The sequence below is a fragment of the Dipodomys merriami genome, unplaced genomic scaffold (genome assembly GCF_024711535.1).
Source record: "Dipodomys merriami isolate MVZ:Mamm:240054 unplaced genomic scaffold, mDipMer1.0.p SCAF_24, whole genome shotgun sequence".
NCBI lineage: Eukaryota > Metazoa > Chordata > Mammalia > Rodentia > Heteromyidae > Dipodomys > Dipodomys merriami.
This window is the reverse complement of record NW_027203826.1, coordinates 1,065,241-1,089,363: the sequence shown is the minus strand read 5'-3', so window position 1 is coordinate 1,089,363 and position 24,123 is coordinate 1,065,241. Positions and strand designations below refer to the sequence as shown.

The following is a 24,123-nucleotide window of genomic DNA, read 5'->3' as shown; positions in this document are numbered from 1 at the left end:
TACAAGATGCAGGGCACCAGAAGTCTTACAAACGTTCTGCCTAGGCTGGCCTCAAACAGTGATCTTTCCAAGCTCAACTTCCTAAGTAGGATTACAAGTATGACCACTGGGCCTAGCCATGTCTCTCAAATTTTTAACCATTCATCTTTCTTTTTTCCTTTTGGTACCAGTCCTGGGGCTTGAACTTAAGGCCTGGTCATTGTCCCTGAGCTTTTTTTGCTCAAGGCTAACACTCTACCACTTGATCCACAGCTCTCCTTCCAGCTTTTTAGTGGTTAATTAGATACAATAGTCTCATGAACTTTCCTGCCTGTGCTGGCTTTGAACCATGATCCTCAGATTTCAGCCTACTGAATAACTAGGATTACAGGCATGAGCCACTGGTAGCCAGCTTACATTCAGCTTTATCTCATTTTAGCTGCAGAGTTTCATTTACAGTGAAAAGAAAAACATTCACTTTCTTGCTATCCAGTCTACTATTTTTCCATCATCTTTACTCACATTGTGATAGAATCAGAAACACATCTTGGAGGAAATGTATCTTTGTCAGATGCTAGCTAGTACAGTTTCTATTTCCTTGAAGCTTCTCAAGGACTGTGCTCCTACTCCTTTATCATTATTAATACCTGTTTTGTTTCCTTTCAGCCTCATACATGCTTTTTTTTCCTCTTTTTTCTTGCTCAGTAATTTTTTGTCTGTCCTGGGTCTTGAACTCTAGGCCTGGGTGCTGTTCCTGAGCCTCTTTGTGCTCAAGGCTAGTGCTCTACCACTTGAGCCACAGTGCTACTCCCTTCTCTTTTTTCTTAAAAAAAAAAATCTGCTGTTAAGCTTCTCAAATTCTCCATAGCTTTTCTACTGTTTTTTTTTCTACTCCTTTTATAAAGTCTTCAAAAATGTTGTTTACCTATACTGCCTCTTATCCTATTTATTCATCTACCATCTAGAATCTGTTTTTGAATCTCTAGTCCCTTTTTGTCAAAGCCACCAATGACCTACATCTTGTGAAATTTACAGGATATTTGTATTAGATCTCAGTGGATTTTTTTTTACCCAGTTGCATTTAATATAGTCTTCTGCCTTCTTGAAACATTTTATGATACCATATTTGCCTGTTTACTGTTAATATCAGTTGTAGTTGGTTTTTAATAGCCATTAGTGTTTCTTGTTCTATCTGTGTTTGAGTTTAATAGTTGAACCTCTGAGTCCTGGCCCTCTTGACTTCTCTATCCTTAGGTATTTATATCATTAGCCCATAGATGTTAAAATCTTCTATAAATGTAAGTCTTTTAGAGGTATATGAACACATTATCAACACTCTGATTTTATACTATGAACTCAGACTTAAGTGATTCTATTTTGATAGTTTTTAGTTAGTTTTGAACATGTTAATTTTATTGTGTTCAAGCTAAAACTTATTTTAGCTTCATGCCTTTCCTGTCCCCTAATTGATTCTATCTTAGACCTTTAAATGGCTTAATAAATTATTGTTTAATTATTGTGCCACACACAATTTATTAGGAAGTCCTGTTGGTTCTATTTCTAATATGTATTTTACTTCTTTTCATCACACTATCATTTGTCTAATTGTTCTCCCATCATCTTCTCTTGTTCCTTTATTAATTGTCCTTCATGAAGATGTTAGAATGTTTAAGATGTTAAATCATATATCTTTTTAAAAACGTTCAGAGAAAGCTGATTATATTTAGACCTTGTAAAATCTGTCTAAAAAGAAGGTACATTGAATTTTTTACTATAGACCTGTTAGCCTGGCCTGTGCCAGCTACTCTAGCTTTATTTCACTTTCTCTCTCTTTTTTTTAATCTCCTGATGATCATTTCTCTCTAGAAATGCTGATTTCCTTTCATTCCTTTATTGTGCCAGTCTCTCTTTTACCTCTTTCTTTGTTTTTGATTATGAGCCTAGTGTTTCTGTACCCAGAAATTTTTCTTAACACCTGACTAGTTCTTTTTCTGTAAGTCACAGCTCAAATACAACTAAGAAGAGGTAGGTCTTATATAGCCCAAATGGAGTCCTCTTTCTCTTCTACTCTTCATATATTTTTTTGTCAGTTGTGGGGCTTGAACTCTGGGCCTGGGCACTTTCCCTGAGCTCTTGTGCTCAAGGCTAGTGCTCTACCACTTGAGCCACAGTGCCACTTCTAGTTTTCTGGTGGTTAATTGGAAATAAGAGTAATCTTCAGATCTCAGCCTCCTGAGTAGCTAGGATTAAAGGTAGGATCCACCAGAGACCAGCTAAAAATTTTTATATTTTATAAACCTATTTATTTCTGGAAAAGAACTTATAAAAATGTATTTTTCTTATTTTCACTAATTTGTCTTATTTCTCTTACTACACTATGCCGTCATGGTAAGGTTGTTGTCTGTCTTCACCCTAATCCCTCTTTAAAGATTCTATAAAGGTTTTATGAGAAATGTAGTAATCTTTGCACTGAGAGAGGCTGAGTAGTATATCTTCAGTTATACTTCAGTCTTTAGAATGTCATTAACTCTGCTTATTTCCTGTTTGCCTATTTGATGATATCTAGGAGAGTTGCTTTGCTTACTTAATCCATTTCTTTTATCTTATGGGACAGAGTATTTTTTCTTAGCTTGTTGCAAAAAATATTTTAATTTCTGGATATAGTTTTAAGATTATGTGATTTTCTATATAAATGAGTATATAAGAATAGGTACTAAGTATGGGTAGGATAAAAAGGAACTGATGGCAGAAGTGAAGTGATTATACAATAAAGTAAATCCTGAAGAATAGTATATGTAGAGAGGACTACAAAACTGGCTGAAGGTTTTAGAACTGAATTAGGACAGTAAATAGATGGGTGAAATTTGAAATCAATCGGTAAGTTTTTTTCTTTTGTTTTTGCTTATTCACTTTTTGTATTCTTGAATTTTATTTCAATTCATCTCTCAGACCATTTGAAATTATATTTGACATATACATACATACCCTGAATTTAATGAGAAGATTTTATTTTTATATATGTGCATTGATTGAACATTTAACAAAATGTGGCTTTTAAAACTGTTATAAAATTGTGTTTTTAAAGTAAAAAAAGTGACTAGGTTGAAATTATATAGGTTAAATGATACATTAATTTTATTTATAAAAAACATTTCAAAATATACAGTATTACCTTTTTTTCTCAGTAATACTTATCAGACATCTCTGAGTTGTTTCCTAAAGTAAGCTTGGGAAAGTTTTCAGTGTATTATTTCTGAATATTTCCTATGTTTAAAAGCTTCTTTTTGTTGAGCGCCAGTCGCTCATGAGGATCAAGTGGTAAAGCTACTTGAGAGATAGTTTCTCTCTTTTCTGCCAGGAAAAAATCAGAGAGACTCTATCTCCAATTAACTAGAAAAATCCTAGATGAGATGTATGGAAGGATTGTTATTGTAATTAAGCAGACTACACATACTACAACAGTTTAGTTTTTTAATAATTATAATTTTAAAGATATGTACAATAATGTATGTGTGTGGATTCTTGATTGTTTACAAATGATTCTCCTCAGATTCACAAATTTATTTAGGAATATACAGAATCATAACTAAATTGAGTCATGTGAAAAAATTACTAGGGGATTATAGGGAATTAAGGACTCTTCAGTACAGTATATCAAAAGCAGATTTTTCTAAGCCAGGATGTCTAGATTATAGTTTGTTTAAACAGGATCATTGTCTAACCAGACTATGTATAACACCTGTATAGGTTAGAAACAAATGTGGAGATATTAGTCTGTTAGCCACACTGGGGAATCTGAAGAAGAAGGAAACAAACTTGTAATTCATTGAAGGTAGACCAGTCCCATGAGGAAAAATGCATGACCAGAATAGGGAAAAAAGGATGACCAGGATAGGAAACAATTTGGAAGTAGAAGATAGGTTGACAAAGTCCCACTACATTAGCTTAAAAAGAATCTATTGTACAGGAAGAAGCCAGTAATGTAAAGGCATGACTCAAGGTTAGAACCAGTCACCTTTTATTGGGTCAACTGCATCTGTTTATCTTTTTCTCCTATCTCAGTGGAATTAAACTTTAGGGTGAATAGCCTGAAACTCTCACAAAAAAACCTAAAAATGGTATTAATACAGTTCCTGATATCTGTTTTCAAAATTCAAACCAAAATAATTTATTACATTAGTTTTTTAATTTGGTTTTATGTTAACAAAATTAATTCACTAAACACTTTTATGCATTTATAAATACTGTGTTTATATATACATTTTAAGGGATAGAATGTATGTATGTATATCTTTCTTTAATATTTAAACTGCTAAACATTTTGTTTATTTCACTATATCTGGTTTCCTTTTTTTTTAATTGTGAAAATACCGTACAGAGGGGTTACATATCTGGTTTTCAATACTTGCCTGAAGGTTAACTATGGGATGACCTCTTTTTATTGTAATTTAACCTGTTGAGGGAAAGCCATCATACAATTAGCCTTAAAAGTAGACTTCTTCAAATAGTCCTGTAAATATTAAGTAACTGGTTTATAAGATTTCATAACTAAATCTTTATAGAGTATTAGTGTATGTACTGTGTATTAACTATAACACCAAATGGTTCTAGGATAGAAAATTCTATCCTCATACACCATTTTAGCAGCTCAAGAGAGAAACTAATGAAATTGGGTGAACTTTGGGGGGATTTTCTCTTAAGTAGTATTTGATTAATATAATAAATTTTATGATAATTTTCTTTTTTAAGCATAAAATGACAAACCATATGGCTATATAACCGATGCCTCATTTTATGATGCTAAGAGCATTACTGTTATGCTGACTATAAATTTGACATCTGTACAGATCTAAAAAGAAAGGACACATGAGTCAATGTTTGGTTGTCATTACATTCTGTCATACTTGTTAATGGCAAATCTTTTAGGAAGAACTATGAATGAAAGACTACCATGATAATGGAATTGCTAATAATATCTTAACTACCTGTCAGCTAGTTAAATTATAACTTATATGTTATGTATATGTAATGTATGTTACATTATAAGTTATAGCTTAACTACCAGTTGGCTGTTGAATAAAGATAAGCACCTCTGGTACAGTTGACTCCTGAGATAAGAAACCAGGTTTTGCTTCCTTGCCAAGTTTCTGTACTTTGTTGCTTGAAGCCTACATATTCCCACTGTCAACTGTCTGTAACTATCAGCCTCTTTGCTTATATTTTCTGCCTTCCCTTAGGTTATACCTGAAGCTTTTTCTGTACCTGTACCAAACTATTTTCTTTTTCCTGTGTGTGTGTGTGTGTGTGTGTGTCTGTGTGTCTGTGTGTCTGTGTGTCTGTGTGTATGCACACACACGCGCACGTGTGTGCCTGCTGTCCCTATGCTTTTTTGCTCAAGGCTAATGTTTTACCACTTGAGAGACACAGTTCATGTCCAGCTTTTTGCTGGTTAATTGGAGCGAAGAGTCTAACCAACTTTACTGCCCAGGCTGGCTTTGGACCACTGTCCTCAGATTTAAGCCTCTTTAAATAGCTCAGATTATAGATGTGAGCCATCATCACTAGCCCCAACTGTTTCCTTTCATGCATTGGAACTCAAGGAAATCTTTTCCTGTCTACTTCTTTTCATCCATTACCTTTTCCCCTCTCCTCCATTAAACAATTTTTTCCATCAGAACATACTCTTCCCCAGTAAAGCACACAACCCTTCCTTGATTCTTTCTTCCCCAAATTAAAACACACAACTCTTCCTTGACTATTTCTCCACCATCTTACACTGAAACAACGTTTTTTCTGCTGTCATCAATGACTTTCATTCAATGACTTTCATGCAATGAAAGTCAAACAGTTAGATCTCAGTTGAATCTTTCTCAGTAGTATGTCACCAGCATCTGATCAAGCTTCCCAGTTTATCCTTCTAGACACACTTTTGTTAGTTATCCTCTATCACTCAGTTCTTTAATCTCCTTTCTGGATTTTTCTTTCATATTCTTTGTCTCTTTAAACATTGAAATTTTCCAGAGTTCTCTTCTTTGATGTCATCACTTACCGTCTAGAGTGCTTAAACAACATCACCAATGATACCCAACTTTTTTATCTCTTGTGAACCCTAGGGTATTATGTTGAGGGTCTACTTATTTGTTCCAATTGCATGTCTATCAGTTCTTTATTTCATTCTAACATGACATCCATTCATTGTTCTTCATCTCAGTAAAGGGGAACTTTATTTCTAGTTACCTAGGCCAAAACTTTAATTTTGCATCTAACCTATCATCAAATTTTGTTACCTTTATTTTTGAAATATATCTCATATCTTGAAACATATTCTCCAGTGCATTTACACTTGTTTTTCCTTCTACCTGGAATACTCTTCCTCTCTGTAGCCACATGGTCTTTAAGCCCTCACGTCTTTAAGGTCTTTTTTTTTTTTTAATGGAACTTTATAAAACTCCCAACCCGTGTCCTGCCAATTTAATGTATAGCTGTTATTCCCACTTATCATACCATGAGTGTGTGTTCACAGATGTTTATTTTCCCCTCAGAATACAAACTCCACACAGGAATAGGTATTATTTTGTTGAATAGGTATTATATGTTGAATATTTTAGTCATCCCTAAACCATCATAGTAGGCATTCCACAAATATCTTTTCATGGAGTTTCATGTATTTTTTCTTTTCTTCTGTATCACTTTTTCTGACAAGTATTAGTTTTGCTTTGAATTTTTTGAAAGACAGTTCTAATACAAAAACATTCAGCTAAGTATATGATATATGATTTTTGCTTTTAAAATAAATCTAATAAATTATGAATTGTATTCAAATGCTTAACTTTTAATCATTTTAATTATCATTTGGTTGAAATTAGTAAAGTTAGTAAGTTTTGGGGCCTAGGTAAGGTAATTTCATTTATGTTATTATCTCTTTCCCAATAACATTTTGCTATAAAAGAAAATAATTATTGAGGAATGAATGTTCAGTTTAAAATCTTATGGGCTGAGGGTATGTATAGCCCAGTGTAGAGATGTGTTTGCCATACACATCTAGATTTAATATCAGCACCAAATAAAATAGTCTTTTCTTTATAGAAGACTTTCTTTTCAGTTTTGGGGTACTTGAATATTCTGAGAAAAATATTCTATGTCTAATTCATCTTGGTAAGGAGAAATATTTGAATGTTTATATGTATAGTTTGTCTCATAGTTGAATGACCTTTTTAGTACTCCTTTGTGAGACAAGTTTTATTTACATTTTTCCTTTTATAATATATAATTAATTTCTTGCTGTTCTATATTTTATTACTTTCTTTTCACTTTTCTTTTCCTGTCTGTATCAGAATTCTTAAGGGGGCCTGAGATAGCTTTGCTTCGTAAACGCCTGCAACAACTGAGGCTTAAGAAGGCTGAGCAGCAGAGGCAGCAGGAGCTGACTGCACACACCCAGCAGCAGCCTTCTACTTCTGATCAGTCTTCACTTGAGGGCTCTTCACAAGACCCTCATGCTTCAGGTTATTAATATCAAGTGTCCTTAAGCAACTGGTAGAGTCAATCTTTAGTGCTGCTGCTGTGTAATAAGATGCTTTCTTTTGCCCATTGAGAAAGAAAGCTAATGCGCTTGCAGCTTGGTTTTCAACATCTCGTGTAAAGGGGCAGAGTGGCAGCAGCATTTGCCAGCGATGTGAATATAAAATGACCTCTTTTTTGTAATATGTTTGAAGAGAGGCACCTATTTGTTACTTTCACAACCAGCAAGCTACTTTCTAATAATTGTCTGCTAAATTTTGAGCCTGCATTGATATTTCTGTTGAAATTTCTTATATGCTGAAATGAATCTATGCTGTTAGCTCTTTTTCCTTCCCTTACTCCACACTCCCTCCTTCTTCATAGATAAGTATTTTTATATAAACCCAGTGACGCTAGTTTTTAGAATTATAGTATTGTTTGTCAATACTTGCATGCTGACTCACTTATTCCCTTCTGCCATAATTTGAGATCTAATATTTTCTTATTCTTTCCACACATAATCAAATACCTGTATGTAGAGCAACAAAAACTATAGTTCTTTTTCCTAGTCTTCTAGTATCAAATTCTGATATGATAAAAATGAAAATGTTCTGTGCCACTGTGGAATATTTTAATGGCCCAATTAATTTGAGATTAGGAAAATTCTTGATGTCCATATACATTTGTTGAGAGGATAATCAAAGATCTAACACAAAATAGCTTGTCACCCTAGTTCAAGGTGGAAAATAGGTACTATAAATCCTATAGTGTAGGCTCATAGAGGGTTGAAATGTTCATTTAGGAATAATCTAAGTTTTCATATTCATGAATTCATACTACCTTGATATATTTATTCTGCTACCATAAGGAGTGATGAGTTTGGATGTTAATTACTTTGAGAACTCTGATGTAGCTTCTTGGAATTAATATGTACTATATGTGAGTAGAATAGGATGACCTCTACTACACAAATATCTGTATCAGTACTGCTTCAGTAGAAAAAGCACATTAAATAATACTATGGTAAAATAAGTTTAAGTCTCTATAATGCAGATATTTGAGACAAATGTCATGTACTTAATTTATAATTCTGTGTTATATTAATTAAAGGATTTCATAGAAAAAAATGTTTAATTAGATTAATGACATTTGTTAACAGAAGTTTGATATGATTTCATGCTATATATAATACCCGGCCAAAGTTCTTTAAAAGTAAAAAGAAATTATGAGGCATAAAGACCAATGTGAGGAAAATAAATATCTTGACATATGTTTAAATGCCAAAATATAACAGTAACAAACAAGTATTAAAGATAATTTGGAAAAAAAACAAAAAATGCCAAAATATAACAGTAACAAACAAGTATTCAAGATAATTTGGAAATAAAATAAAATAAAACAAAAAAATGTATGTCTCTTGCTAATGCAAGAATATAGTAGAGATTAGAAAACTATTATGATACTAGCTGTTTGAATATAGTTCTCAAACTTTGGTTTGAAGCAGGTTCTTTTTTTACAATTAGAAATTTAGGGTGCTTGTATGGTCTTTATGAAATAAACTATTTTCCCACATTTAGTCATTCTGATTAAATAATATCTAGATACTATATATTACTATAGGATACTAGTAGTAGATATTATCTAGATACTAGTATTTGTATTGATCTTTTAACAGTTAAAGTTGAGTAGAAGGACACTCGCCTGTTTCTAAGTTGAGAAACATCATCTCTTCTTTGTTATTAAGTAAGAGTTTTTGCCCTTTAAGGCTGCTCACATGGTCCAATCTTAGCAGCCCTTACTGCTGTCACCTAGTATATGTTGATCCTTTTGCCTGAAAGGTGATATATTTTGTATCTTATGTGTTTAACATTGCATTCATCTGAGGCCCTAGTCTAATGTATAACATGTCCTGTATTTTTTGCTAGCACTACTTCTGTCTTGTTTCTTCACATGTCATAGGAACCTTACTCATAGTTTAAAGACTTAAAAAACAATGTAATAACGGATAACTAATAAAATCTGTACACTTTGTCCATTTAGTAAACTTTGGATATGAAGCAAAATGAGTTGGCTTAATGCAAAATGAATTTCAGAACACACATTAGAAAAATACAGAAGAAGGTGGCTCAGTGGTAGAGTGCTTGACTTGCATGCATGAGGCCCTGGGTTCGATTCCTCAGTACCACATAAGCAAAAAGAAAAAAAACCGGAAGTGGCGCTGTGGCTCAAGTGGTAGAGTGCTAGTCTTGAGCTGAAGAGCTGAGGGACAGCACCCAGGCTCCATGACCGGACCCCCCCCCTCCAAAAAAAAGGAAAAGAAAAGAAAAATACAGAAGAATTAAATTTATCAAATTCAACAGAGGATAGATTTTAATTACCAGTTATAAAACTTTTATACTTAATGATTAGATACAATTTTTTATAAGTGGTTAGTGTAATAGTAATTAATCCATTTTCCCATAATAGGTTTTACCACCCACTATCAATAGAAAAAGCCTTTAAACTATTTCTAGATTTTAGTTTATAAATAATAGAATGTATGTCTCTTGTATATAAAAAGCATTTTTCACTATTCCTTGATATCTGGAGTTTCAGTAAGTTATGATGTGCCACAAATGATGTTTCTGTTATCTTTCCATTTATTTAGAAATTTTAGCAAGCATAGGAAGAGTGTGAACATTGATAAACAATTTATCCTCTTTTTAAAACATAGGATTCATGGGAATCTTTTGTAAAGGATATGATGTAAGATAAATCAATAATGTCTAATTTCTGTACGAAAAGGAGATTAAATCATTTTGCAGAATTAATAATCAAGTAGGATGGAGCCTGATATCAGTTATAATACAGATGGAATATTATCTACTTAGTTGTTAGTATTTCGTGGCAATTGAAGATTAAGACACTGAATTTTCTATGTCAAGTAAGTTAAATAAAAGAGAGGTTAGAAAACTTGTAAATAATGGTTTTCCTCCACCACTTCAACTGTGAGCATTTTCATGAATATACTCCTGAAACTAATACAGTCTTTTTTTTTTTTTTTTGGTCGGTCGTGGGGCTTGAACTCTGGGCCTGGGCGCTGTCCTTCAGCTCTTCAGCTCAAGGCGAGCACTCTACCACTTGAGCTACAGCGCCACTTCCACTAATACAGTCTTATGTGGAAGTTACAGTTCAAAATATATATAACTGGACTGGGGATGTAGTTCAGTAGTGGACTCCTTGCTTAGCACATATAAGGCCCTTGGGTTTGATTCTCAGCAGTGACACTCCCCTCCAAACAAAAGAACAAGTGACACTGTTGTTATTTAAACATGAAGGAAGATTTTTAAAAAGTCATGATCCCTGCTGCTTATGGTAACCCCAAGGCTCTTCTGCTCCTGGAGGTCTAATTTGAAAAATTCATGTTCTAAAAGAGCTTTTGACAACTATAAATACTTATCTTTTAAAATGAATTTCCGAAAGTATAATTTTCATAATCTTTCAAAATATGTTAGCTTTAGCTTTAGTTTTTTTTTTTAAGTATAGAATAGAATAACTCATTTTCTAGACTGTAAGGAAATTGTCATAATGCATAATACACAAAATTACACAGTTTAGAAAAAAATCTCGTTGTACCCCAGGCTGGCCTTGAACTCAATATGTCACCGAGGCTGGCCCTGAGTTTAGCCTCTTCAGTGCCTCAGATTACAGGTATGCGTTACCATGTTCAGCTCTGTGATTTTTTACTCACCAAAAGGTAAGCTTTCTTTCATTATATCAGTGCCTAGATATCAAAGTGACTTTATGTCTAGATGACCTTAGGTGGCTTGCTTAACTGTTCTATCCCTCAATTTCCCAACTAAATGTATTTAAATAATAGTAGCCTGCTATAATTTGGAAGTGGAATAAGGGTGAGCTAGGTAATACCAAATAACAGTTTTTAGTACTTTAAGGAGATAAGTATCTTACTTATAGTATCTTTCCCTTACCAATGCAGAATGTCCTCTGTCAAAGCTGTTTTAAAGTTGTAAGCTCAGGGCATATGAACCATATGTGTATTTATTAAATGACTGCCCTATACAACTATGACAGAGGCATTCTGCATGTGGTTGATTTTAAGCCCAGCTCTTTTTTTCCATTTCAGATCCCCTGAAGTCATGGGTTGCTGGCTCCTGCTCAGAGTGACAGCACCCTGTGGATTCTGCTGGTACTGGCCCGACCACCACAGAGCCCCACTGGAGCATGGAGCCAGCCTAGAGAGGGTCAGGTAGGAACTGTTTTTTCTCTTTATGGCACGGTTTTGCCAATTGGAAAAAAAAAGGGGAGCATTTATACCCCAAAAGGGTATAAACATTGGTGATAATTTTTGAAAAAGGGCTTTTCAAAACTGAGCCATATTGGAAAAATCAGCATTTAACTGTATCCTATGCAAGCAGGCTGTATATATCAGATTCCCTGGTGTTCAAAATGATGGTTGCCTTGTGACACTTTTTAAAGGGTGTATTAGACTTATGTTCTTAGGATATAAAACATTAGACTCATATTTGTATATGTAGTTAATAAATTAGATAGGCTGTTGGCTTAGTTCTGCAAGCACTACTTAACTACCTTGAGTTGACAGAATTTTAAAGTAGACAATGTCTTTTTGAACTTTAAATTGTAATATGCTCCATAGTTTTCAGATCTCTGTACCATTATTTTTCAATCAATACCATGTTTTGAGAAACAGGAAAGTAGTAGTAATATTAATCTACTCTTTCTTATATGCTATCTAGCTAATTTATATAAATTATCTTATTCATTAAGTCTTTTTACAAGGGCACTGTGTGGTTGATAGTCTCATCATCCCCTTTTTACAGATGTAGAGAATGAGACTTAGACAATTGAAATAATTTGCCCCAGTGTTTCAGTATTCCCGAATGGAACTCTATGTCCAAACCCAAGAAGTCTGGCTGAAGAGTTCTTATTGTCTGTTAGACTATAATTGTCTATAATTTTCTTAGGACCTAACTACAAATTTTTGGAAATACATAGCAATTGATCACAATATACTCTTACATGTAATACTGAATGAACTTTTGCTTAAAGTTTATTTCTACCTTAAAAATAATATATTCTAAAAAAATAAAAATAATACATTCCACATATATTTAAATAAGCTAGCTAACCATATTGCATTTAATAGTAAATTTTCATTTTTTATTGAGATTTTTTATTTTGTGATGGTGCTTTTTCTTTTCTTTCTTCCTTTTTTTTTGGTTGGTCATGGGGCTTGAACTCTGGGCCTGGATGCTGTCCCTCAGCTCTTCAGCTCAAGGCTAGCGCTCTACGACTTGAGCTACAGTGCCACTTCCGGTTTTCTGGGGTGGTTTATTGGAGATAAGAGTTTCACAGACTTTCCTGCCCAGGCTGGCTTTGAACCATGGTCCTCAGATCTCAGCTTCCTGAGTCGCTAGGATTACAAGCGTGAGCCACCAGTGCCCAGCTGTGATAGTGCTTTCTAAAAGATAGTTTACAAAGAGAGTAGAGTATACAAATAATTGAAACAGTTTTAATTAATAATTACATTTTTAGTTATTCTGATGACTGTCTTCTTAATGTTTGGAAATACTTCTGTAACACAGAAGTTGCATTGTATTTGTGAATAGTGATACAAAAGTATGTCACTTAACATTGCATTGCTACTTAGATTATAAATAAGATAATGGCAGTGACTAAAAGAGATTTCTTCATTCATTTTCACTTTTTGATGTAAGAAACAACAAATAATTACTCAGAAATATGAAATGTCTATGGCAGATTGAAATCCTTTTTAATTACTAGTGCTTTTCTGTCTTATATAAGCTTTTAAATATTTTAAGTTCTTCAAATCTGTAAACAATTTTGTGGAGAGGAAAGAATTCTAGATTCTTTATCATTGTATTTTCAGACTTACTCCTTTCCTAAATTTTATTAAGAAATTAAGATACATAATAAGATTGATAAATTCTATAATACTTGTAGAAAAAATAAAAGATTTCCTGGTGAGTTTATAGTTATCTTAGGGTTCTTAATTATTAAATGAGAGCACAAAAGGAAAATATTGTATTTTATGATGCTTTTAGAGGTTTTTTTCTAATATTCATTTTATTGAATAATTTTTACTTTGAAGAATAATTTCATTTCTAAACACTATCTTATCTGTTCTTCAAAAACAAAGTAGATGGCAGTCTTGAATCCAACTCTGAAATGAATAAATGAGAAGTTTCAAAAAGGAAATTAAATGTGTAGATTAAGTAACTGATTGAAGTATCATCTTTCCTGCTTTTTTGTGTGTAATGAAGACTAGATTGTTTTGATGAACACATGATAAGGACAAATAAAAGCTATTCAAAGAGTAATCATACTTTATCAGAAATCTAGGAAGACAAAATGTGAGCAAACTGGTATGCTATTAGAAGATAGAAGATTTAAAGTTGATATAGTTGGTAGTAGTAGCATGATTTGGATTTCTTAAATATACAAATGGGAACAAATTATATAAAACTGATGTGAATCCTGGATATATTGCACCATCTCTCTTAGCTATGTAGTTAGTTAAGAACAGTAAGTCTTCACTTAGAACACCTTTTTTTCTGGAAATTAAATGTCATATGAGCAAAGCTGGTGAACATCTGAAAGTATTTCTTACTAAGAAAAACAAGAGCATAAAATATAGGAATTAGGAATTGTTACCTTGAGGAACAACTGTGCTTATTACACACGTTTTTCCTTTCATTGTTTCTCCGGTGGGATAGTGGGAGCTTTTATAGGTTCAGTACCTCTTTCCAAAAATGCTTGAGAACCAGGAGTATTTCAGAGCTTTTGGATTTTGGAATGTTTGTAGAAACATAATGATATCTTGAGGATGGGACCCAAGTCTAAAAAAATCATTTTTGTTTCCTGTAAATCTTATACACAAATTTTGAAGGTAATTTTATACAGTAGTTTTAGTGAACCTGTGTTTTGATTATTATCTCTCACAGAAGGTTGTCTGAAGAATTTTCTACTCATAGCATGTCTAAAAATTTTTTGATTTTGGAGCATTTCAAATTTCAGATTTTTTGATTAGGGATGTTCAACCTGTATCTTCCCTAGTGCTTTCCTTATGTTACTAGATCACTAAGCTTGAAGGAGAAAGGAGAAGCTTAGACCTAAAAAGTATTGTCTGATTCTCATCAGAACCAACACTGACCAGCTCCAAAGGAATGCTCTTTGCATTTTATTGTGCTGCCTTCTTTTATGCCAGTGTTGTTCAAACAATAGAAGCTAATTGTAAAATAAATTCTGTTATAGAAGCCTAGTATGTACAAAAGATAAAAACAAAACTGTTCTATTTGAAGCCAAAGTAGAAAGCCCAGACCATTAAGCTTTCTTCTTGCTTCTCTTTTTCTTTCTCCACCAGGTTCCTCTATAAAGAAACCTAAGCTTTCACAGAATATAGTTTAATATGCACAATGTACTCTATAGAATTTTAAAAGTTATGTGTGTTTCACTAAAGGTAATTAATTCATTGAATATTTTCCTTACAAGTCATTTTCTTTGTTAAACATTTTGACTCCTTGTTCAGCTCATGGCACAAAAACAGCATCTCACAGTGTAGTGAGCATCTCATTTCATGCTTTGAATCCTCCAAGGCAGGATGAGAGCCATCTTAAGGAGCTTGAGAGGGAGTTTGAGAAGTGCAAGGAGTCTTCTTTTTAGTGGAAATACTCCCATTTCTAATTCTTTGCACCTTGTGCCTGTGCTAAATGAATTTGATAAAAGGTATGTGCATGAAGTAGAATATTTTCTCAACTCATTGTCAAAATTGCTAAAAGCTTGCCTGAAATAACATATCAAGCACATGACCCTGCTTACTCACTGCTTGGAAAACATACCACAAGTACTTACTTCTATTCCCTGCCCTTGTACATTTGTTTCTTAAGCTAAGAGATGATCATGTCATTGCTGTGCAGTTTTCTGCTGCTTACTTTTAAGTTGAAATCTCATTTTTGTTTCAGATTCTCCTCCTTCTGTGGTTAACAAACAGCTCGGATCCATGTCACTTGACGAGCAACAGGGTGCGTGCAACAAGAGATGCGCTATGCCCATATTCATTCATAGTTTTATTACAATGCATAAACAAGTTCTTTTTCACTTTTTCATAGCATTTCATTTGAATATTATAGTCAGTGTTTTGTGGTATAAATTACCCTAGCTGGTTCTGTGTACACAAGGCCCTTTTGACTTATACAAAATAAGTTTTGTGTAATCAAATTTCTACTTTTGACTTTTTACATCAACTTTGAATTTTCTTCCTATTGTAATGGATATAAATATCCACTTTAACTTTAGGATATATTATAAAGTTGTGTAGAATTGTGGATGTTGCTCATTTAAGAAAGGTATTTGATCATAGAAATATTTCATATTACTAGAGTGTTACGATAATCACACAACTTCCTTTTATGTTGCACTTATCTGGTAGCCAAACGCCTGATAGCTTTAATTATAAGTAATATACTTGTAACCTCAGAGATAAACACAAAGCTACCAATCAGAAAGGAAAAAAGCTTTTATTTTCACTTGTGATTTCTGTAGAAGAAGTATAGAATATGCCTCAAAGCCTTGAGGAAGACTCAGTGAAATAGATTCTTATCAGGTTTTATTACTAACAGATCTAACACATCACAGAGAGAGACTGGTAAAGGAAGATGTACTGAAAAACAGGAGTATCTGAAAAACCAGAACATCTAAAATCACTTAGAATTAGGATATGATTTGCTATCTCAACTTAGAATTTTCTAAAATATTCTAAGTATTTTATGATATTGTATGATAAGTAATGTTAGTAACATTAATCGATCAAGAACAACTAAATATTTCTTCAACTTTTAAAAAACTGCACAAAAGCTGTTAGATTTGATTCTCTGAAAATATACAAACAAGTATTCACTTGTCAACAGTAATGGAAAAATTAAATATTGATGTATTATCTATTTGAATGTGGTGCAGTGGTAGTGTGCTTGTCTAGCATGACTGAAGTCCTGAGTCTGATTCCTCAGTACCACGTAAACAGAAAAATCCAGAAGTGGAGCTGTGGCTCAAGTGGCAGAGTGCTAGCCTTGAGCAAAAGAAGCTCAGGGACAGTGCCCTGGCCCTGAGTTCAAGCCCCAAGGGTTGGGGGCAGGGGGGAGAGAGACAAAGGCAGAGACAGAGAGACAGAAAAAGAAAGAGGAAGGAAAGAAAGAAGGAAGGGAGGGAGGGAGAAAAGGAAGGAAGACAAGGAAAGAAAGAAAAGGAAGGAAGAGAAGGAAAGAAAAAGAAAGGAAGAAAGAAAGATCTAATTTGAACTGTCTTTTTAGAAAAATATTCACAAGCTAATTTTAAAACAAATTAGAAAACATCTATGCTTCTGATCTTTAATTACTTCTTTGTAAGAACCTCAGTATATAGAATTTTTTTCTTTTTTCTCATAAAAGAATTAGTAAATGAGCTTGAAAACTATAAAAGCTTCTTTTATCTTTATGTTTTTATTACAAAGATATAATCACAGAAAAATATGCTCAAAGTAGAATACAATAATAGCAATTCATATTCTGTTTAAACATATAATTGCTATAATCATGCCAAATATTACAACCAGTTTAATTTGGTACTTAATGTACATATGATATAGAAAATAAAAGAAAAAGAAAAATCAAACTGTTTCCAAACTTCTTAACTTCCAACTTCAGATTTTTTTTGACTCAGTGCATGTGAATGATGATATTATTTGCTAGGGTTAACAAGCCCAGAAGTGGAAATTAAGAGATTCATTGGTTTTTATACCCTGTAACATTTAATATGCCTTTTAGACATATAGGCAGAGAAGATATAAGAAGTCAAATACTGAATGTGTTTGGTAGAAACTACATTATGAACATAGTTTTGTAATAAGCCATTTGAGCAGAAATATTCTAATGATGGAACATACATCTAAATGAATTAAGTACATACTGCTTCTTTGTTGTTTAGGATTAAATACTTTTAAATCCTGAGGACTTCATAATGTAAGCTTATATTATCAGTGGATAACTTGTATTGTAAGAGGTAAAAGAAAGTTCCTGTCACCAGTCTTTATTTCCCAGACTAATGTAATAATTTCTTAATTGGTTATCTCGTGTCCCCTCAGTGCATAATTTATTTTCCACCAACCAGAATGAAACTCCTGTCGTTAAAAAAAAGGTTTTAATTGTTTTCTTTAGCCTTTCAAAACAACCAAAATCCATGGGTTGGTTTACAAGCCAGTTGTGACTTGGCTGCTATCTTCCTAACCTTATTTCATGCCAGTCTCTCCTCACTCACTATACTCTTGCCAAATAATCTACTTTCAAATCTTCTAACACTCTGATCTCCTTTCCTTCTCAAATCCCTGTATATACAGTTCCCTCTACCAAAACTTCCTTTTTTGTTAAGCCACTCCTGCTCATCCTTTAAATCTCAGATATCACTTTCTCAAAAGTAATATGACCTACAATCTGGAGTAGTTGCCCTAGTTTTTTTTTTCTTTTTGATTTGGTATTTTACCTTACTAAGATTAAAGTTGTACATTTTTCAGTGGATTCTTTGTTTAATAACTACTTCTTTCACCTTCTCTAAATGTTGTTTCACTCACTGTCATATGCTCAGTGCCTTAAATCATGCCACTTATATAGTAAACATTTGTTGATTTAGTGACTAGAGGAGTAATTCTTTGAATGATAGGAAAGTATGGAAATTACTCCAGCTTGGCAAAACATGACCAGATTTCTATATTAGAAAGTATGATGGATGTGGAGTAAGATTGAAAGCAGTATGAACAGTTAAGAGGCTGTTGTAATAGTCCAGGTAAAAGATGAAGGATCTAATATAAAAGAGTAATGGTGAGGAATGAAGCTGACAAATTAGAAAAATATTTGAGAGATAGAATAAATGGGATGTGGGTTGGGGGATATAGCTCATTGGTAGAGCACTTGTCTAGAATATGCTAGGGTTTGGGTTCAATTCCCAGCATCAGAATTTAAGTGGGAATTTGAAGCTGGTTAATAAATGAAGAGTAATATCTAGGTTATTCATTTAGCCATCAATTATGGCAGTGTCTTTAGGAGGGACAGCTGATTTTAGAGAAATGAAGGTATATGAGATAACCTTTTAAATGTTGACTTTCAAATGTGTCTTAGTCTGTTTTCTGTTGTTACTGAAGACTACCTGAGCCTGTGTAGTAGTAGGAAAGTAGTTTATGTGTGTTTAGGGGTAGAGGTAGGAAGACACTGGTGTCTGCTTCGCTTCTAATGAGGATCTCATCCTGTTCCATGCATACCCAGTAAGCAGAGCATGTGGAAATCAGAAGGCAATGGAGGAGGAAGCAAGAGAAAGCCATGGAAACTAAACTTGATTAATAATAACTCATTCTGGAGGTAACTCCTCTCGTCTCCCTTAGAGAGAACTCACTTCTTGAAGCTGACAATTAATTCATGAGGGCTTTCTCCCCACAATCTAAACACCTTATATTAGGCCTTCCTCCCAGCACCTCAGCATTGAGGAGCTAAATGGAGACAAATCATAGTCAATTCATAGCACATTACCTTTCGATAGCCAGTGGAGAAATCTTACTCAAGGTAGTCTGAGATGGAGATTAGGAATCATCTATGTATAGACGGGTTTAAAAAGTGGGAATGGATTAGATTGTCTGGGAAAAAAGAATGAAGTGAAAAGAGTATAAGCAGAGAAAATAAGGAGACAAAAAAATGAGTAGCTTAGACAGAAAGAATAATAAATCCAAAGGCAGGAGAAAAGTTCAAGGAGGGGCTCTTTAGTCAGGAATACCATGCAAAGCAATGGTATAAATATAAAAGCTGAGAAATGTTTTTTGAATGTGGCAATATGTGGGTTATTGATTGCTTAGACAAAGAAGTTAGAGTTAATGATATATTGGGGAGAAAAATTTGAAAAACAGATGGACTATTGATATTTAGAGGATTTTTCCTTAACATCAATTAAGAATATAAAGATTAAGGTACAGTTTGCTGCAGCTTTAACGTGGTCCTCTTCCTGAAGCTCAGAAAAATAAAGGCTGGTTGCCTGTCACCCTCCATGAAAATGAATCAAGGCAGAGAATGTATCTGCCTTTGTAAACAGTAAAAACATCCAAGGGAGGCAGGGGAAACCAAACTTCATTAATCTATTTTTTTTCATGTACTTTATTGTGGCTGCCATTCAGGTATATGAATTTGGGGGGGGGGTCATCATGGGGGTTGAACTGTGGGCCTAGGTGCTGTTACTCAGCTCTTCAGCTCAAGGCTAGCATTCTACCACTTGAGCTACAGTGCCACTACCAGCTTTTTCTGTTTATGTGGTGCTGAGAATCGAACCCAGGGCATCATGAATGTGAGTTAAGCACTCCACAGTGAGCCAGCCCCAGATATATGAATTTTATTTCCCCTGTTGGCTACCTGTTCAGTAAATTACTGATTTCTGACTTAGCCTTCAAAAACGAATTGAAAATGAGAAAGCCTGTGTTCTTGTTGGTTTTGGTTTTGGTTGGTCATGGGGCTTGAACTCTGGGCTTCTGGGCTTGGGCGCTATCCCTGCGCTCTTCAGCTCAATGCAAGTGCTCTACTGCTTGAGCCACAGTGCCACTTCCAGTTTTCTAGTGGTTAATTGGAGATAAGAGTGTCACAGATTTTTCTGCCCAGGCTGGCTTTGAACTGTGATCCTCAGATCTCAGCCTCCTGAGTAGCTAGGATTACAGGCATGAGCCACCAGTGCCTGGCGAGCCTATGAAGTTTTAAAAAAGATAATGTCTGGTGTGGGAGAGGTTATAGTTTCAAAACTGAGCATACTTATAGAATAAGCAGATCTTCACTAAAGATGCAGTGAGTAGTTGATATTATAGGTATGCTATTATTTCAAGTTTTGTTGTTTTCTTTTTTTGGTGCTAGGATTTTTACCCCAGATTTCAAACATTACAAAACATGTGCCCTAACAGTTAGGGTATTGACCTCTCACCCCTCAAGTTGTTTTTATCTTTATCAAGGTTCATAAACAGAGTTTAGCTTTCAAAAACTCATCAATATTTTTTAAAGTATGAAAATAAATTTTAAATAGAAACAATGATTATATTATTCAAAGCTATAATAAAAAACAATGTAAAAATTCCAACTCATCTTCAATATCATCTGGAAAATGAAGATGATACCTACTATATTTTTAAACCTATGCACACATACATAATTGCTATATAGTATACCTTAATAAATTTCAGTTATGATGATGCTTTCTACATTAATTTATTTGTATGATTAGGTGAAGCTCTGAACCCTAAGGCCTTCCTTTCCCTCTTTCTTTTTCTTGTTCTTTTTCCTTTCCCTCCTTTCCTTTTCTTTTTCCTTTCCTTTCCTCTTTCCTCTTTCCTCCTTCCCCTTCCCCTTCCCTTTCCTTTCCTTTTCTTCTCACTTTTTTTCCTTCCTTCCTACCTCCCCTCCCTGTCCTGCCCTGCCCTGCCCTGCCCACATACTGGACCTGGGGACTGAACTACTGGCTTTTGTACTCAAGGCTAGCACTCTACCACTTGAGCCTCCATTTCCAGGCTTTTGGTAGCTAATTGGAGATGAGTGTCTCAGACTTTCCTGTCCAGGTTGGCTTTGAACTGTGATCCTCCAATCTCAGTTTCCCAAGTAGTTAGGATTAGAGGATTGAGCCATTGATACACAGCTTGTATCCTAGGGCTTTTAAATAAAAATGTACTCATTATAAAGCAATATATTTTAGTTATAGATATTTGTGTATTATATGAGGCTAGAATAAAACAACTTTTGTGCTTGCTGATCTAAACTTCTAACAAATAAAATAAGGGAAATTTAAATAATTACAGTCATTTTTAGATAATTAAAAATAAAACTTAAAAAATTTAGAGTAGATTTTTTGGTAGAAATTTGTAGCTTAAAATACGCATTTTATTACAAACATGATGAATTCATTGATTTGATGACATTTCAACCTGACAAGGTGTATAAAATCATGCAAATGTGGTTTAAACTAGGGAGAGTACAATGGAAGGCAGCTAGAAAATGAATTCTATGCCTTTGATATATTTTCCCATTAATACTTACGTTGAAGAAACTGGGCTCTGTAATGTGCAGTGTTTCTACCAGAGATGTGTTTGTTTATGTGTAGGCTGAAAGGTGATCATTAGACTCAGGTATCCAAAGTTTTCTTAACCAAATGAAACGTCTATTCCATTTTTATACTGATGGAAGTTTCACAGAAGGCTAATGAGTTCATTGACAGCTTACATGAACAAATTTTACCAAGTATGATATTTTATGATTAAATGATGTTCTGTTTTATGTGATTTATCATATATAGATTACATAAATGGGAGATTAAATTGTTTTTGTAAGAGATGCTGTTCAGAAAAAGTAATTGTTGTTGATCATTTCAGTGTTTTTTGGATGTAAATAGGGGTTGTAGAAATTTAAATGAGATATTTTCCGTACTGGTTCTGATCTCTCAATAGCTCTTTTTTTGTTTATTCTTGTAGTCATTTGCATGTAAATATCTATAATTTAACTTTTTTAGCATTCCTCAAATGAAATGTTTGGATATAGCATTTCAGTTTCACAAAGCTTCTTATACCTTTGGTTTCTATAACCAAAGTAGAGCTAAGAAATCCAGCTCTGCATATCCCTCATACTCACCTTTGTCTGTCATCCCATCTTTATCTTGAAGGAAAAATAAGTAGCAAAGTACTTGGTAAGATTATTATGAAAGACAAAAAATGAAAAAAAAAAAACACCAGCCTCAACTCTTCTCAGTTCCCTGAATTACCTGAAGGTTTACCCATCTGCACCTAATTCCAGAAGCCTTAAAATAGTAGTTACTTTGGCATCCGTGGGACAAAAATCTCTACAATATAACTAAAGAGTAGGGGATAAGAGTATACTAGACACAGGGCTGGCACCAATCACTTGTTTTTTGAAGATGGTTAAGAGTAGGAGAAATGTTTCCATGTTCTGTTTTTCATAATTTTTATCTAAGCTAAAGATCTGTTATTTCACTAGAATACCATTTTGTAAAATACCTCCTTTAAAAAACTGAAGACAGTACTGAATCTTTGAAGGTTGTAATGTTAACTTTCTAACAGCTGTTTATATGTAGGATACAGTTATAACATAAAATAAATAAAAACATAAGGGTTTTTAATCATTTGATGTGCCAATGTATTCACATACTTATTTTCAAATGGCAACTTTTTGAGGAAGAACTTCTCATGAGTTAGAATTTTTGACCTAACAATAGATAGTTCTGAGTTTTCTAAGCTTAATTCCAAATGTTGGAGAATTCTTGTTTTCTTTTATAGTTTCTTATTTGAAATTGTAATTCAAATAAGCTAGAGTCAGAGGTTCTGTGAGATTCTCTTTTAATAAATGCTCCAGCATCTTCAAGAGGAATGAAAGAATGTTTTTAATTGCAACATAGAGTGGAACTTTTTAATTGCAACATAAAGTGGAACTAACAATGAAAAACCTGCATTTGGGAACTGGCAGATGTGTAGTGCTTGCCTAGAAGGTTTGAGTTACTCGGTTTTGTCCCCAGCAGTGTTTACAAACACTGATTTTATTATGCTGTAATTCATTTTTTAAGGAAAAGCAGCTTATTTTTAGTTCTACTACATTACTCCAGGAACTGGTGTCAAGCAAATGATTATATGACAGAAGAGTTTTCTTTTCTGCAAGCAACTAGCAGAAAAGTCGCACATTTGATTGTGTATCCATTTTGTATACCTTCTGTACTGTTTATCAAAGCTGTATTTCCTTATGAGGTGAAATGTTTCTAAAGCCTGTGTAATTTTTTTCTTTGAATTTCCATGTACTATTTGGAGAGAGATATTTCGAATTACCTCTACTAATCTCTGTAGAGTTGATTGATTTTACTTGTCATTTAAACATTTTTATGCATTGATTTAATATGTATAATCTATCACATATATTGCATGTGACTATATAAATATATCTACTCTTAAGATAAAGGAGCCAATGTTAATCATTCTTGATGCTCTTGCTCCTAAAGACTAATACCATGAAAATTCCATTAAGTGATACCAGTGTATAATGCATGTCATTGCATGTTAATAGTCTTTGATTCCCTAATGACCAAATATGGTTCTCATCGTATTTGATTTCCCTCTGACTCAGTCATATACACAAATCTAGAATTTGATACTACTACTTGGAACATGAAAAAGAATTATGACAAGGACAACCTATTTTGTTTTATAACGTTTAGGAAATGTCATATTTCATTGGTTTCAGAGACTTTTTCAAATGTTTTAAACACAATTTTCAGATAACAATAATGAAAAGCAGAGTCCCAAACCAGGGACAGGTGAACCCGTTTTAAGTTTGCACTACAGCACAGAAGGAACAACTACAAGCACAATAAAACTGAACTTTACAGATGAATGGTAAGTTAATATTTTTGTAAAGATGTTCTTAGCCATTTTGTAGGATTATATTAGATGTATGTTTTGTCACTATCATCTTTATGTTTTGTTTTGCTATACTGCATTGGTTCTTAGACTATAGTGTGCTTCAAAATCTCTTGGAGAGCTTGAAAAATCACATATTAATGGAAACCACTTTC

The 24,123-nt window shown here is 33.6% G+C and overlaps 1 protein-coding gene across 7 annotated transcripts in view; it reads left to right on the top strand.

Moving 5' to 3' along the window:
- The window catches only part of Dcaf6 (DDB1 and CUL4 associated factor 6), a 116,878-nt gene that overhangs the window by 52,899 nt on the left and 39,856 nt on the right, over positions 1-24,123 (top strand). For 3 of the 7 annotated variants that reach the window (XM_070034141.1, XM_070034140.1, XM_070034142.1), the window contains exons 11-13: positions 7,314-7,484; positions 15,480-15,539; positions 23,827-23,944. In XM_070034141.1, the coding sequence (XP_069890242.1) occupies positions 7,314-7,484; positions 15,480-15,539; positions 23,827-23,944 (349 nt within the window). The remainder of the gene's footprint in view (positions 1-7,313; positions 7,485-15,479; positions 15,540-23,826; positions 23,945-24,123) is intronic. The other 4 variants (XM_070034143.1, XM_070034144.1, XM_070034145.1 and 1 more) reach the window with 2 other exon arrangements.